Source organism: Mustela erminea, chromosome 10, assembly GCF_009829155.1.
Source record: "Mustela erminea isolate mMusErm1 chromosome 10, mMusErm1.Pri, whole genome shotgun sequence".
Taxonomy (NCBI): Eukaryota; Metazoa; Chordata; class Mammalia; order Carnivora; family Mustelidae; genus Mustela; species Mustela erminea.
In genome coordinates this window covers 64,126,189-64,141,156 of record NC_045623.1, presented here as the reverse complement: position 1 = coordinate 64,141,156, position 14,968 = coordinate 64,126,189, and the positions used below count along the sequence as shown (strand labels likewise).

The following is a 14,968-nucleotide window of genomic DNA, read 5'->3' as shown; positions in this document are numbered from 1 at the left end:
TCAGCATTTCTTAAACAGTGGTCTGCAGATTCCAGGGAGTCCCCAAGATCTTTTCAGAGGGGCTCTGTGGGTTCACAACAATATCATAATAACACTAAGACATTTGCCATTTCCACTGTATTAATGTTTTCACTGATGGTGCAAAAGTTATGGCAGATAAAAATACTGTGGTCTTAGTATAAATCAAGGCAGTGATATCAAACAGTGTATCAGTTTGTATCAATACAAAAATGATACACTGGCAGTATATCAAACAGGAGAGAAGTTAAATCTGACTTAAGAGAGTCCCTCTTGCAACAATAAAAATCATGAATGTTAGTAAAGTTGAATCTCTGAGAAAAATGCCTCAATCTTAGAATACAAGTTATTTAAATATTCTATGTGACAAAATGGGGAAGAATGCACTATGAACTTCTGTTATACTGAAGTCTGATGCTTGTCTTAAGGAAAAGCAATTAACCAATTTTTTTCCCTTGAACATTGTTTTTTCTCAACAAAATAGCTGCCAAGTTATCGTTATTCAGGCTTACTTATTTGGCAGGCATTGTCTCAAAAATGAACAGGGAGCCCATCGCTTCAAGGAAACCAAATAATAGCATTTGTTATCAATGATAAAATTTTTTGAGGTTTCAAACAAAAATCTAAATTTTAGAAAACATACCCACTGAGCTTGATGAGATCACTGATATTTGATATTAACAAATTTGACTAATTTATGTTGGAGAGTAAAATGTGTTAACATTGTTAAGATATGCATAGTGAACCATTATTTTCCAAATTTCCAATGCCCTACAAACATCATGTAGAAGTGCCAGATCCATTCAAAATACACAGAGACCAGTGGACTTTAATGTAAGAGGGTGCAAAAAAATTCATTGACATGATTTCAGATTCCATATTACAACTAACATTTTAAAAAATTACCACTTGTCAAAGTTGTGGTGTAGTATCAAAAAAGAATACCCACAGTGATCTGAAAAGACTGTTAAAATTCCCCTCAACTGTGTAATATTTTCAACTATATACATCTAAGAGGCTGATTTTCTTCAAAGACCTCTCAATCAAAGCTACATAAAGCAACAGATTGAATGAAGAAGCAGAAATGAGACTCGAACTGCATTCTACTAACTCAAACATAAAACACAGTTGCAAACATGCAGATTAATGACATACTTTTCACTAATTATTTTTCAAGGAAATCTGTTTTCAAATAAAATTACAGCATATATTGTAACATGTAATGAGTTTGATATTAAAATCAAAATAGATATATATTGGGCACCTGGGTGGCTCAGTGGGTTGGGGCCTCTGCCTTCAGCTCAGGTCATGATTCCAGAGTCCTGGGATAGAGCCCCGCATCAGGCTCTCTGCTCCGTGGGGAGCCTGCTTACCCCTCTCTCTCTGCCTGCCTCTCTGCCTGCTGTGATCTCTGTCTGTCAAATAAATAAATAAAATCTTTAAAAAAAATAGGTATATATTGCTAAATATGTACCTATCTATAGATCAATAAATACATATTGCTAAAATTCCTGTTCTGATTTTGAATCAGTAGCAGTATCAGTAGATGCAGCCCACTTAAACAAAGGCTCTTTGGAGTCCTCCGTGGTATACTAGAATGTACAAGAGTCCTGGGACCCAAGTTTGAAAACCAGTGTTAAAGATGAACATTGCTTTCCCCAGGGCTCCTTGTCTTGGGTTTCAACCTGGGTGTCATCATTCATCTCGACTAGTGACTCATGGAATAACTAGTAAGAGATGTGAAGCACCCTTTTTCCTACGCTAGGGTGATAATTATGCCATTCGTCAAAACAGAGGCTGCCTAGCTCTCCGAAATTATGGTAATACTGGAGATAACAGACAGTCTTCCTACAATCTTTGCTCAGTGGGCTGACCATGCTCTAACCCTGCAGTAGCAGCAATGATGTTGTAGGAAGAAGCTCAGGCTTGGAGCCGGGCAAGCTTGTGGCTTGTCCACCTCACTCTGTGTGACCTGGGAAAGCTCTTTAACCTCTGAGGATGCAGCATGGGGTAACAGGAAGAACATGGCCTTGGAGAAAGACCAGTTTCTACCTTCTACCTGCACTACCCTGGGCAAGGCTCTCACTCTCTCAGTTCTGTTGGCTGGTCTGTGAAACGAAGAAGCAGCAGCATGATGAGGAAATGAACATGGGCTCTGCCCTCAAACCAGCTAGGTCAAATTCTGCCTTTGTCACCCTTGGGCTGTGACTTCTGGGACTACTTAGCTCTTAGGAATCTCAGCTTTCTTATATATAAATGGGGCTAATGATATTTGCCTCCTCGGGTCATTATAGAGAATTAAATGATGAGGTAATTTTCATGGAACATCCTAACATGTAATAACAAAAGCCAACCTTTAACAAATACTTCATAAGTATTTTAACATATTGTCAATAACTCCATCAGGTAATGTTGTTTTTAGCATAGTTAAAAATTTCCCATAGATGGGAAAGCTGTAGCTAAGAGATGTTAAGTTACCAGATTTCCAAGTCAGCAGGTGGCAAGATTCAAAGCTAGTCCTCTCACCCCAAACCCCATGTTCTTAACCACTGGGATTTCTGCTACTCTGAGTCTTCAAAAACAATTATTAGTTCTCCTGATTCTTTGAAAAGATAAACAAAATTAGTAAATTTTTGGCTGGACTCATCAAGAAAAAGAACCAAAATAGATAAAATCCAAAATGAAAGGAGAGAACTGACACCACAGAAACACAAAGAATTATAAAAGAGCACTACAAAAAATTATATGACAACAAATTGAGCAACCTAGCAGAAATAGGTAAATTCCTAGAAACTGACGATCTTCCAAAACTAAATTAGGAACTAACAAAATCTGAACAGACTATTACTAACAAAATGGAACCAGTAATCAGAAAATTCCAATAAACAGAAGTCCAGGACCAGACAGATTCACAGATGAATCCCACCAAACTATTAAAGAAGAGTTAATACTTATTCTCCTCAAACTAGTTCAAAAAATAGAAGAGGAAGGAGAGCTTCCAAATACATTCTATAAGGCCAGCCTTACTCTGATACCAAAAAACTAAGGCAACACACAAGAAGAAAAGTACAAGCCATCTCTGATGAAAACAGATGCAAAAATCCTCAATAAAATATTAGCAAACCACATCCACCAACATATTAAAAGGATCATTCACCATGATCTAGTGGGATTTATTCCAAGGATGTAAGAATGGTTCAATATTCACAAATCAATCAACATGATATGCCACATTAATAAAATGAAAGATAAAAATGATCATCTCAATAGATGCAGAAAAAGAATTTGACAAAATTTGACATCCATTAATGATAAAAACTCTCAAAAAGTAGGTTTAGAGGGAACATACCTCAACATACTAAAGGTCATATATGGCAAGCCCACAGCTAACATACTCACTGGTGAAAACGGAGAGCTCTTTCTCTAAGACCAGGAACAAGACAAGGATGTCCACTATCACCCCTTTTATTCAATGTAGTCCTGGAAGTTCTGGTCACAGCAATCTGATGAGAAAGAAATAAAACATATCCAAATTGGTAAGAAAGAAGTATAACTGTCATTATTTTCAGATGACATGATAGTATACATAGAACACCTTGAAGACTCCACCAGAAATCTATTAAAATTAAGAGAGATAATTAGAAGAGATAATTTATATAAACCCACCAGCATCACACCACACCTGCATACAGTATTGTCAAATTGTTAAATGTATTGTTAAAATGTCCATACTATCCAGAGAAACCTACAGATTTAATGCAATCTCTACCAAAATACAAAAGATAATTTTTCACAGAACCAGAACAAATAATCCTAAAATTTCTATGGAACCACAAAAGACCCCAAATAGCCCAACCAATCCTGAACAAGAATAACAAAACTGGAGATCTCATGATCGCAGATGTCAAGATATACTAAAAGCTACAGTAATCAAAACAGTATGGTACTGGCACAAAAATGGACACTTACATCAACAGAACAGAAGAGAAAACCCAAAAATAAACCCATGCATTTATGGTCAATTATCCATAACAAAGGAGACAAGAATATGCAATGGAAAAAAGATAGTCTCTTCAATGAATAGTGCTAAGAAAGCTGGATAGTTACAGGCAAAAGAATAAAACTGGACCACTTTCTTAGACCATACACAAAAATAAACTCAAATGGATGAAAGACCTAAATGCCAGACCTGAAACCATAAAATTCCTAGAAAAAAAAATAGGCAGCAGTCTCTTTGACATCATCTGTAGAAACATTTTTCTAGATATGTCTCTTTTGGCAAGAGAAACAAAAGCAAAATGAAACTACTGGGACCACACCAAAATAAAAAGTGCACAGTGAAGGAAACCATCAAGAAAACAAAAAGCCAATCTACTGAATGGGAGAAGATATTTGTAAATGATATGTTAGATAAAGGTTAATATCCAACACCAACTCAACATCAAAAAACTAAATAATCCAATTAAAAAGGGACAGAGGATATAAACAGACTTTTTTTTTCCCCAAAGAAGACATACAGGCACATGAAAAGGTGCTCAACATCACTAATCAACAGGGAAATGCAAATCAAAACCATGATGAAATATCACCTCTCAGCTGTCAGAATGACTAAAATAAAAAACACAAGAAACAACAGGTGTCGGTGAGGATGTGGAGAAAAAGGAACCCTTGTACACTGTTGGTGGGAATGCAAGCTGGTGTGGCCACTGTGGAAAACAGTCTTGAGGTTTCTCAAAAAGTTAAAAACAGAATTACCATATGATCCTGTAATTCCACTACTGAGTATTTACCTAAAGAATATGAAAACAGTAATTTGAAAAGATATAGGCACCCTTGTTTTATTGCAGCATTATTGACAACAGCCAAGATATGGAAGCAACTCAAGTGTCCATCAATAGATAAATGGATAATGATGTTGTGTGTATATATCGGAATATTACTTGGCCATAAAAAAGAATAAAATCTTGCATTTGCAACAACAAGGATGGATCTAGAGAATACAATGCTAAGTGAAATAAGCCAGACAGAGAAAGACAAATACATTTTATTTCACTGATATGTGAAACTTAAGAAATGAAACAAATGAACAGAAAAAAAAAGAGGAAAAGGGAAAATAATAGACTCTTAAATACAGACAACGAACTGGTGGTTGCCAGAGAGGAGCTGGTGGAGAAGAGGGGAGAAATAGATAAAGAGGATTAAAAGTACATTTATCTTGATGAGCACTGAGTAATGTATAGAATTAATAAATCATTATATTATATACTAAAACTAATATAATACTGTACGTTAATTATATTTGAATTTTAAAATTAAAAAAAAATTTTTTAAAGATTAAAAAATTTAACATCTGATGGGTTCTAAAGAAGAAGGAACTCTTGCTATTCGCAACACCATGGATGAACCTGGAGGACATTATATAAGTGAGATAAGAATGACAGGGAAAGCCAGGAACCTAGAAAAGTGTGACTCATAGAACTAGAGAATAGAATCATGGCCACAAAGGGGGAGGGGTTGGTCAAATTATCAAAATATTCAGTTGTAAATGAATAAGTTCAGGGGACCTAATGTATAATATGGTGACTATGATTAATAGTACCGTACTGTGTACTTGACATTAGCTGAGAGAGGAGATCTCTAGATCTACACACACACACACACACACACACAGAGACACAACTATGTGAGGGAATAGCTGTGTTAATTAGCTTGCTTGTGGGAATCATTTCACAATGTATACCAAACCATAACATCATACATCTAAAATATATACAATTCTTGTCATGTATACCTCAACAAAGCTGGGGAAAAATTAATCTGTTTTCATATTAATAAGATACCTTCACATTAAAAGATCTTTTTCAATTTATAACAAAACTAAAAAGCACCATGATAAGAACCTTAAAAATTGAAGCAGAGGTCTCCCCTGTCTCTAGGAGAGTAAGCCGGGCTGTTCAGAACTCCAGTCCCAGAGCTGTTAGCTGCCAGCTCAGTCACTGGTCAGAGTGGACGGACTGCCTACCATGCCAGGACAAAAAGGTAAGACATTCGTGACCAGTTTGGGGCCATGTAATATTTGAATGGCATACTGGGCATTTAAATGGAGATAAACAGGTCTATAAAGTTAGAGGCCTGGGGAGAAATCAGGTCTAGAAATAGGTATTTGGAAGCCATGGGCACATGGATGGTGAAACTTTTTCTGATGTTGTTTACAAGCCATTATTGGGCGAGACTGCCAAAGATACGTATGCTATGGCTTGTGGGCAGAGAGGTGGCCGCTCAGACAAGAGCACACTGTTTCCTCTGGCTTCTCTGGGTCGTGGTCAGTCTGCTGCCCTCCAGGGGATGGTTATCGAGAGGGACTAATGAACCATGGGGATCTGAGATGAACCCAAGAATGTCCCTGAGGATTCTGTTTTCACGGATTGAAAAGACTGGCACACCCAGTGAACAGACATGAGTCTATCTTGCCCGCTGACATGGTTTTGAATAGTCCAAATCGGTCACTAAAGCCAGCGGCATCTCAAGGGAAGAGGGACTTGGGGAGGACTCTGCTGTACTAGAAAGGGGGGTATTCAAGTTGACCTTGTTCAGGATCACTGGCTTGGGGTGATGATAAAAGGCAGAACAACTTCTATTCTATCACTATTTTAAAATCTCTACAGACAACACATGTTTTTACTGGATGCATCCAGGGTGAGGCACCTCCAGCCCCCCACCTCTCCCAGTTGGTAGACCCCTGCCTAAACCACGTGTATTGGCACATTACTGTCAAGGCCAAGGGTTCATGCTCTGATTCTTCAGTTTAGATTCTGGCTTTGCACCTTCTTTGCTGTGTTACTTTGGACATGTATTTTGATCCATGTATTATGATTCCTTATCTATAAATGGAAACAGTAGTGGTACTCCTAGCATATAGTTATTTTGAGTATTAAATGAGTAAGGTATGCAATGGGCTCTTTTTTTCATGCACCTGGCATGCAATAAATGTTCAATATCCAACCAACTCCTGCTGCCCAATTCAAGACCTACTCTTTCCTCACCTTGAGCTTCTGCAGTGCAGAACGTGCTGGTGGTTCTCCTGCCTCCAGGCCCACTCCCCAGCTAGAGGCCAGGCTACTCTGTGAAGGTCTGATGAGCTGTTCAGAATCACATGGAATTCAAAATCATTACAATTTGGACCTACAATTTGGAAACACAATTTGGACCTAGTCTATTTCGCTCCTAATCATGATACTATTTATTCTGCCTCTCCTGTTTCTGAGATACACCAGGGAATCCTAGACTGCACGCTGCAAAGTTATCTAGCTCCCAAAATCTCATCTTGCTTTGATAGCCTATGTTAGTTTTCTGAATCTGCTGTAACAAATTATCACAAACTGGGTTGCTTGAAACAACAAATGTGTTCTCTCACAGTTCTGGAGGCCGGAAGTCTGGCAGAGCCACACTCTCTCTGAAGGCTCTGGGGGAGAATCTGCTCTTTGCCTCTTCTGGCTTCCGGTGGCCATTGGCAATCTTTGCCTTGCGGTCGATCTCCATGCTCCAATCTCTGCCTCTCCGGCCATATTGCCTCCTCCTCTTCCGTGGGTCTCCTTTGTGTGTCTGTGTTAAATCTCCCTCTGCCTTTCCCTTATAGGGACACTGCGATGACATTTAGGGCCTCCCTGGATAATTCAGTATAATCTCTTCATTTCAAAAACCTTGATAATATCTGCAAAAGACCCTTTCTTCCAAATAAGGTAACATTTACAATTTTCAAGGACTAGGACTTGATTTCTTTGCATGGCCATTATTTAACTTATTATACATCTAAACGATATATATTTTTTCCTCATGTGTTGCAGTTTACATAGATAGCACAGGTGAAATGGTTTACTATTTAAATCAGAATTGAATTACTCCTTTCGTGACTTGAAAAAGCACGTGTCTCTAAAATAATCCTTAAAATCATTAAATTCTGTTAATTACTTAAGCAAAAGACCACCCCTAATTTCTTCTTATTAATATGTTTTTTCCCTTCTCTCAAAATCACCCAAACAAAGATGTGCATTTCTAGAGAGAAACATTATTGACTAGCTAGAAAAGAAAATTATGTCTTAATGATACCAACAGAGGCACCAACACGGAGAAGTCCCTAAGGGAGTAGTGGCACCAGCCTCTCTGCAGAGCAATGTCTTCATTATTTGATAATAACCCAGGAAATGGAGAGTTGGTGGGAATGAACCTTGTGTCTGCACCAGCATTCCAACACAGAAACCACAAGAAGGATGATGATGGCATTTATAGTTACTATTTATTAAATGATTTCTATATACCAGGCACCATGCTCCTGCTTTAATAAATCATCTTAGTTGACTTTCATAGCCAACTGTGATAGATAGAAACTATTGTCCCTTTGGTTATGTTACCCATAAAGAAGGAGGCACAGCCTAGACTCAATACTTGGCCGATCTGATCCCCAAATGCCCATGTGCCTGACCATTTCACTCCACTGCCTCCCCATGAACCCTGTAGAGAGTTGTAAGTGATATTAGTGGCTATGTAATCCAATCCACACCCCCCCCCCACTCAGCCATAAATCCTTCTGGAGTATCCCAATAGCTGGCTACAAAAATGATGCTGATGTTATAGCTATTATTAGTGAGTGCATTCCAGGAACCAGGCCAATGTGCTGACTTTTTTACATGCCTTATCACTAGTCTCCTCAAGACTCTCAGATCTCTCCTTCCACAGATGAGAAAACAGAGGGTCAGAGATGATAAGTCATTTACTCAGTGACATACAGACAGTAAGTAGCAGAACTGGCGTTCCAACCCAGCTTCAAATGGAATTCAGAATGACACGTAACCTCCTCCACTTGTGAGGATTAAATGAGATAAAGAATGTGAAGTGTCCAGCCAGTAGTAGGCCCTCAAAAAATGGGAGCTACCATCACCATCATACTGGTAATTGCAGGTCTTAAAACTCTGGTGAACTTTATGAAGAGTGAGAAGACGTGGCTCTACTGTGGTATGCTGAGGCCTCCTTTATGTACTGCATCTTGGCAAGATGTGGGAAGAGAATGAAAATATCCTAATATTCCCAAACTGATCGTTAATTATAATCTCTTCCCATTGAGTTTACAATCTTATTAACGGGGAGGCAGGAAAGGCAAACAGACAGGCTTGCTCTTCACCTTTTTTTTTTTTTTTTTTTTTTGCAGACCTTTCTGTCTCTTCACTAATGAGAAATTGTGGAGACAGAAGTAGGCCAGAGGAAAGTGAGGGCAACGTTGTGCTGTTCTACACGCACCCAGTGGAATCCGCTGGAAAAGACTCCACTGATAATGATGCAGACACCATTTCTGTTCAGTGAGCACCAGTGAAAGGCCAGACATGGGGCTGGGTGCTTTCCTCACACATTCTCTCACTCAGTTCTCACAACACCCTTTCAAAGTGTGGGGTCATCACATTCACTTGACATTAGACAACAGGAACTCAGAAAATGTAAATGGTTTGCTCTTGGTTGGTAAGTGACTCTGGGGTCTGAACCCAGTCAGTCTAAATTCTCATGCTCAGGCTCTTGTGTCTACAGGACACAAGTGAAAGAATCATCAGTAACTGTAATTAATGAGGTCACCTCGGCTGACCACTTCATTCTACAGAGTTGGAAACAGACGCAAAGTGCCAGGCACTGCTACTTTGTATAGCAAGCAAGAAATAAATTCAGGAATAGACAAACAAACAAAAAGCAGGCCAAACCTATAAGTACAGAGAAAAAAAATGATGGTTGCCAGAGGGTTGGGAGTGGAGGAAATGGGCAAAATGGTAAGGGGAGTGAGAGACACAGGTTTCCAGTTATGGAATAAATAGGTCATAGGAGTGAAAAGTACAGTATTGGGAATATAGTCAATGGTACTGTAATAGCCTAGTATGGTGACAGATTGTAGCTATGCTCATGAACATATTAAAACATAGAGAAGTTGAATCACTCTGTTGTACAACTGAAATTAATTTAATATTGTGCACCAACTATACAAAACAAGAAAGAAAAAGAAGAGAAAGAAAGGAAGGAAGAAAGAAGAGAAGGAAGGGAGGGAGGAATGACGGGTGGGTGTATTGGGCTAAGAACCCACTTTCCTTATTACTCAAACTATTGCTTTCCTGCTCGGTTATGAACAGTCTTGAAGGAGGAGCTTCAGGGCTGAGCCAAGGCAAGAAGGAGCAGAAAATATAGTGATGCAAATTCCCTTTGTGGACACTCTACATGGAACTCTCCACACAGCATGTTTCCTATTATTATCGATTTTATCTCCTCAAGTAGACTTTAATCTACTTGAAGGTGGGAAATTCTCCAAATATCTTAGTGTTCAACTTCCTCCTTCTACACTAGTGCCTGAAGGTGTACACCATATAGAAAGCAGTATCATGAAACCAGAGAGCTCCAAGATGGGTATGCATTTTTATTCGTCCTGTTCTTCTTTGAACAGGTGTTTGTTTGTGTGCAATCAAAGCTGGACCCAGGGATTCAGATGTTGTCTCTATCTCTTGGATGGGCTCTTTCTACATAGTAGGTTAGATGACCACTTGATGCCCACCGTTCCCAGCAACTTCAGCAAAAAGAAACGATCTTTTCCAATAGTTCTGAAAGAAAACCTTCAGGGAGAATAATTATTGTTCTAAGGTTGAGTTATGAACCAAACCCTAAACCAATCATTGCAATTTGGCAGATATGGTGCTCTGGTTGGCTGGACCTGGTTCAAACCTACGCATTCCCATAACTTGAGGGGTGAGCTCCTCCCTACCTGAACCGTATGAGATGTGTCCCAAGGAAAGAGAGGATGCCATGACCAGAAGAAATGGTATAGAGGGAAAGCAATAAACAGCTTATAAAAGTGCCTCCTGCATAGACCATAGATCAAGTGTCAAGGGTATGAAACCAAGTAAGACAAGGTCCTCCTTTCGCCACTCTTCATCTTACATGCAAACTGTTCTTAAACTAGTGAGAAAGGTAAGTGAGTAAGTAGACCAGGGATAACAACAACCTCATTTGACAAGCGAGAGGAGAAGGAGGCACATGGAACTCTACAATATGTAGAGGGGTGCGCTAATGAGTCAGGAAAGATGGGTAGGTACCAACTGGTTGAAGGTTGGGGGGGGGATCCTTCCTAACAAGGTTTCCATTTGATCTTTGGAGGCCCTATTCTATATTCCTGCCCCCTCTGGCTGAACACCACCATTGAGGAACATTCATCCCTTCAGAAGACAGCTTTTTAGGCAGCTCTCAATCATTAGACAGTTAGTCCTTATGTTGAGCTGAGATCCGCCAACACAAATCTTGTTTGATTGATAGACAATGCAAGTGTCTGCTTCAATATCCAATTTAGTACCGACACCGGAGCCTCCTGCAGCCCAACAAGTTTGGGGGAAACATGTGCAGCGGCGACATCTGGGATCAAATCAGCTGTCACAGTCCCACAGCTTGTGTAAGTCAAGCACAGTGTGGAGAGGATTTCCTGTGTAAGGAGACAGGTGAGTGGCATCCAGTGGGATAACAGCTGTGCCCCACCAGACCAAATGTGAAAAACAGTCACCCAGGAGCCTGTTAAAGGGCTGACTGCTCAGCCCTTCCCCAGAAGTTGTCATTCTGTAGGTTTGGAATGGGGTTCAGGGATCTGCATTTTAAGCCAACCCAGTAGCCCAAGTAATTTTGATGTGAGTTTGTCAGAATATCTGTTGACTTGTTTAGAAAAGGTACAATTCACTCAGTCACCCATTCATTGAATAAATGTTGGTTGCGCATGTATGTGCCAGGCAGGGTGCTCACTGCTGGTGACCCGGATATGAAAAGATAATGTGTCTGACCTCGAGGTACTCCTCATCTCTTTGGGAGAGAGACCTACAGGGAGTCGGTGGCCATACTGGGTGATAGGCAGTGTAATGGGCACAGGCCCACGGTCCAATGACCCTCATTGGCAGGGGATGCCCTGATCTGTGTTGGGGAAGTCAGAACAGGCTTTAAAATAGCACTTGAACTGAGACTTAGAAAGCAGCAATGAATTTGCTAAGAACAAGAATGTGCAAACACATCCAGGGATTTAGGGACTGGCAATAGGTGCAGAATGATTGCAGGTCAGGGCTCTGGGAAGAGAGGCCAGATGGGTCCGGTAGGGTACTGGGGACCAGACTGCGGCATTTGGAAGAATGGGAATGGGAGCTACAGAAGGCTATGGGGTAGGGGGATGACATGGCCACGCTGACATTTTAGAGAGATCACAGGAGCTGCCACGTGGAGCATGAGTTTTAGAGAGGAGCCTGTTGCAGAGCCTGAGCTGGGGGCGAGGCTACAGGTGGGAGACAGAGAGGCTGGAAGGAAGAGGGAGTGAGGATGGAGAGATGATCATGGAAAGGGGTGAGGGGCTGTTTCAGAAGTGGGATGGATTTGGTGACTAAGGATGCAGGTCACCGGGAGAGGGAGAGTCTTGGAGGCTCTGGAAGTATCTACAGCCTCTCTTCTCTCAGGTCGCTGCCTGAAACGCCACCTGGTGTGTAACGGAGACAATGACTGCCTTGACGGCTCTGACGAGGATGACTGTGAAGATGCCAGGGTCCCTGAATTTGACTGCTCCCTGTATGACTCCATTCCAGGATCAGAGAAAGTGGCCTTGGGGTGAGTCCTGCCCTCAGGTTGTTTGGGAGCAGGGAATGGTTGCCCTTTAATCACGAGTATTATTTTAAGGACAGAAGAAGATCTTAGTGCCATGTGTCTGGTGAGGCAGCTCCCACTGCCTCCCTGAGGTGGGATACTGGTCCACTCGGTGACTATCTCTTGGGTAACTATTACAAAATGCCACACATTGGTGGCTTATAAGCAACAGAAATTGATTTCTCATAGTTCTTGAGGCTGAAAGTCTGAGGTCAAGGTGGTTGTAGGTTGGCTTCTTCTTCTTCTTCTTTTTTTTTTTTTAAGATTTTATTTATTTTTCAGAGACAGAGAGAGAGAGCGCGAGCAAGCACAGGCAGACAGAGAGGCAGGCAGAGGCAGAGGGAGAAGCAGGCTCCCTGCCAAGCAAAGAGCCCAATGTGGGACTCGATCCCAGGACCCTAGGATCATGACCTGAGCCGAAGGCAGCTGCTTAACCAACTGAGCCACCCAGGCATCCCTAGGTTGGCTTCTTCTGATGCCATTCTCCTTGGCTTGTCCTTCCTTCTATGGATGTCTGGGTTCTAATCTCTCTTTGTTTTTTAAAGATTTTATTTATTTAAGAGGGAGAGAGCAGGGGGAGGGGCACAGAGCCCTATGCAGGGCTCCTTCTCATGACCCTGAGATCATGACCTGAACTGAAATCAAGAGATGGATGCTTAACCAGATGAGCTGCCCAAGCGTCCCTCTTCATCATCATCATCATCTTCTTCTTTTTTAAAAAAGGTTTATTTATTTTAGGGAGAGAGAGAGCGCATGCAAGCAGAGGTAGGGCAGAAGAAGCGAGAGAATCCTTAAGCAGACTCCCCATTGAGTGTGAAGCCCAGCGTGGAGACTCAATCCCGGGACTCATTGTGACCTGAGCCAAAATCCAGAGTCAGCTGCTTAACTGACTGAGCACCCCCCCCCAGGTGCTCCCTAATCTCTTCTTATAAGGACATGAGCATATTAGATTAAGGCCCAGTAATGGTCCCATTTTATCTCAATTCCTACATAGAAATCATGTCACCAAAATAGAGTCAAATTCTGAGGTTTTGGAGTCCCAGACTTCCACATCTAAATGTTAAGGGGACACAATGCAGCCCCTAATACTAATAAAAGGGGACTTTGTTGATTTTTAAAGTGAATGTGGGCTAAACAGAATAGAAGTATGAAATAGTGAGGTGTTAACTTGATAAAAAGAATTCCCTCTTTATTGGCAAAAAGATCGCAGACCATGACCTTGCTCTCATGTGAGTCAAAGGAGCATTGAAATGTACTTCCTGAGTGTGCTTTGACCAGCAGGATGGTCCCGTCTCTACTCCCAATAGCTGACACTTGGCAGTTTTCCATTTTGCTCAAGATCTCAGAAGCCTTTCCTGGTCCTTTTTTTTTCTTTTTTTAATTTAAGCATGTTCTAGTTTTTAGATTTTTATTTATTGCTATAGAATTAATACATGTTGGGCATCTGGGTGGCTCAGTTGGTTAAGCTCCTGCCTTCAGCTCAGATCATGATGCCAAGGTCCTGGGATCAAGTCTCACATTGGGCTCCCAGGTTAGTGGGGAGACTGCTTCTCCCTCTTCCTCTGCCTACCACTCCCTTTGCTTGTGCACTGTCAAATAAATGAATAAAATATATATTTTTTAAAGACTACATGTTTGAGGTAAAAAACAAAACTCTTCCTTCGCCATCCCCAACCTGTACTCCACTCTGCCACGCCCCCCACTTCTCTCCCTGGAACTGACCCCTGTCAACAGTTTGGTGTAGGACTTTCAGATCACGTAAACGATGCACTGACAATATATATTGTATGGAAGATATGTCCATAGGTATTGTGCATGATAGACACAAGTCTGTTTTACATACATGGGATCATACTATACATATGGTGTGTAACTTGCTTTTTTTTTAACTTAATAATATATTTTTGAAGATTTCCTCCCACATTTTCTATTCTTTTTCTAAGCAACACAGTGTTCTATAACAGGGGTCAGTAAACTATGGCCTCAAGGCCAAATTTAGCCTGTTGTCTGTTTTTGTAATTAAAGTTTTGTTGGGATACATCTTTCACCCTGCAATGACGGGAGTTGAGTATTTGCAACAAAGACCTATGGCCTATGAAGCCTAACATATTTAATATCTGGTCCTTTATTTTTTTAAAAAATTGCTGACTCTTCTCCCAAGGTATAACTACATGAAAATTTATTTGGCTGCTTCCTATTGAAGGATAATTAGATTTTCTCCATTTTTTCCTCTTATAAACAATGCTGCAATGAACATCCTTGTATG

The 14,968-nt window shown here is 40.7% G+C and overlaps 1 protein-coding gene across 1 annotated transcript in view; it reads left to right on the top strand.

The window, feature by feature from the left end:
• Positions 1 to 14,968, top strand: part of C8A (complement C8 alpha chain) — a 64,250-nt gene that overhangs the window by 10,811 nt on the left and 38,471 nt on the right. Inside the window, exons 2-4 of the mRNA XM_032303104.1 lie at positions 5,955 to 6,057; positions 11,384 to 11,528; positions 12,519 to 12,666. Coding sequence (XP_032158995.1) covers positions 5,955 to 6,057; positions 11,384 to 11,528; positions 12,519 to 12,666 — 396 coding nt within the window. The remainder of the gene's footprint in view (positions 1 to 5,954; positions 6,058 to 11,383; positions 11,529 to 12,518; positions 12,667 to 14,968) is intronic.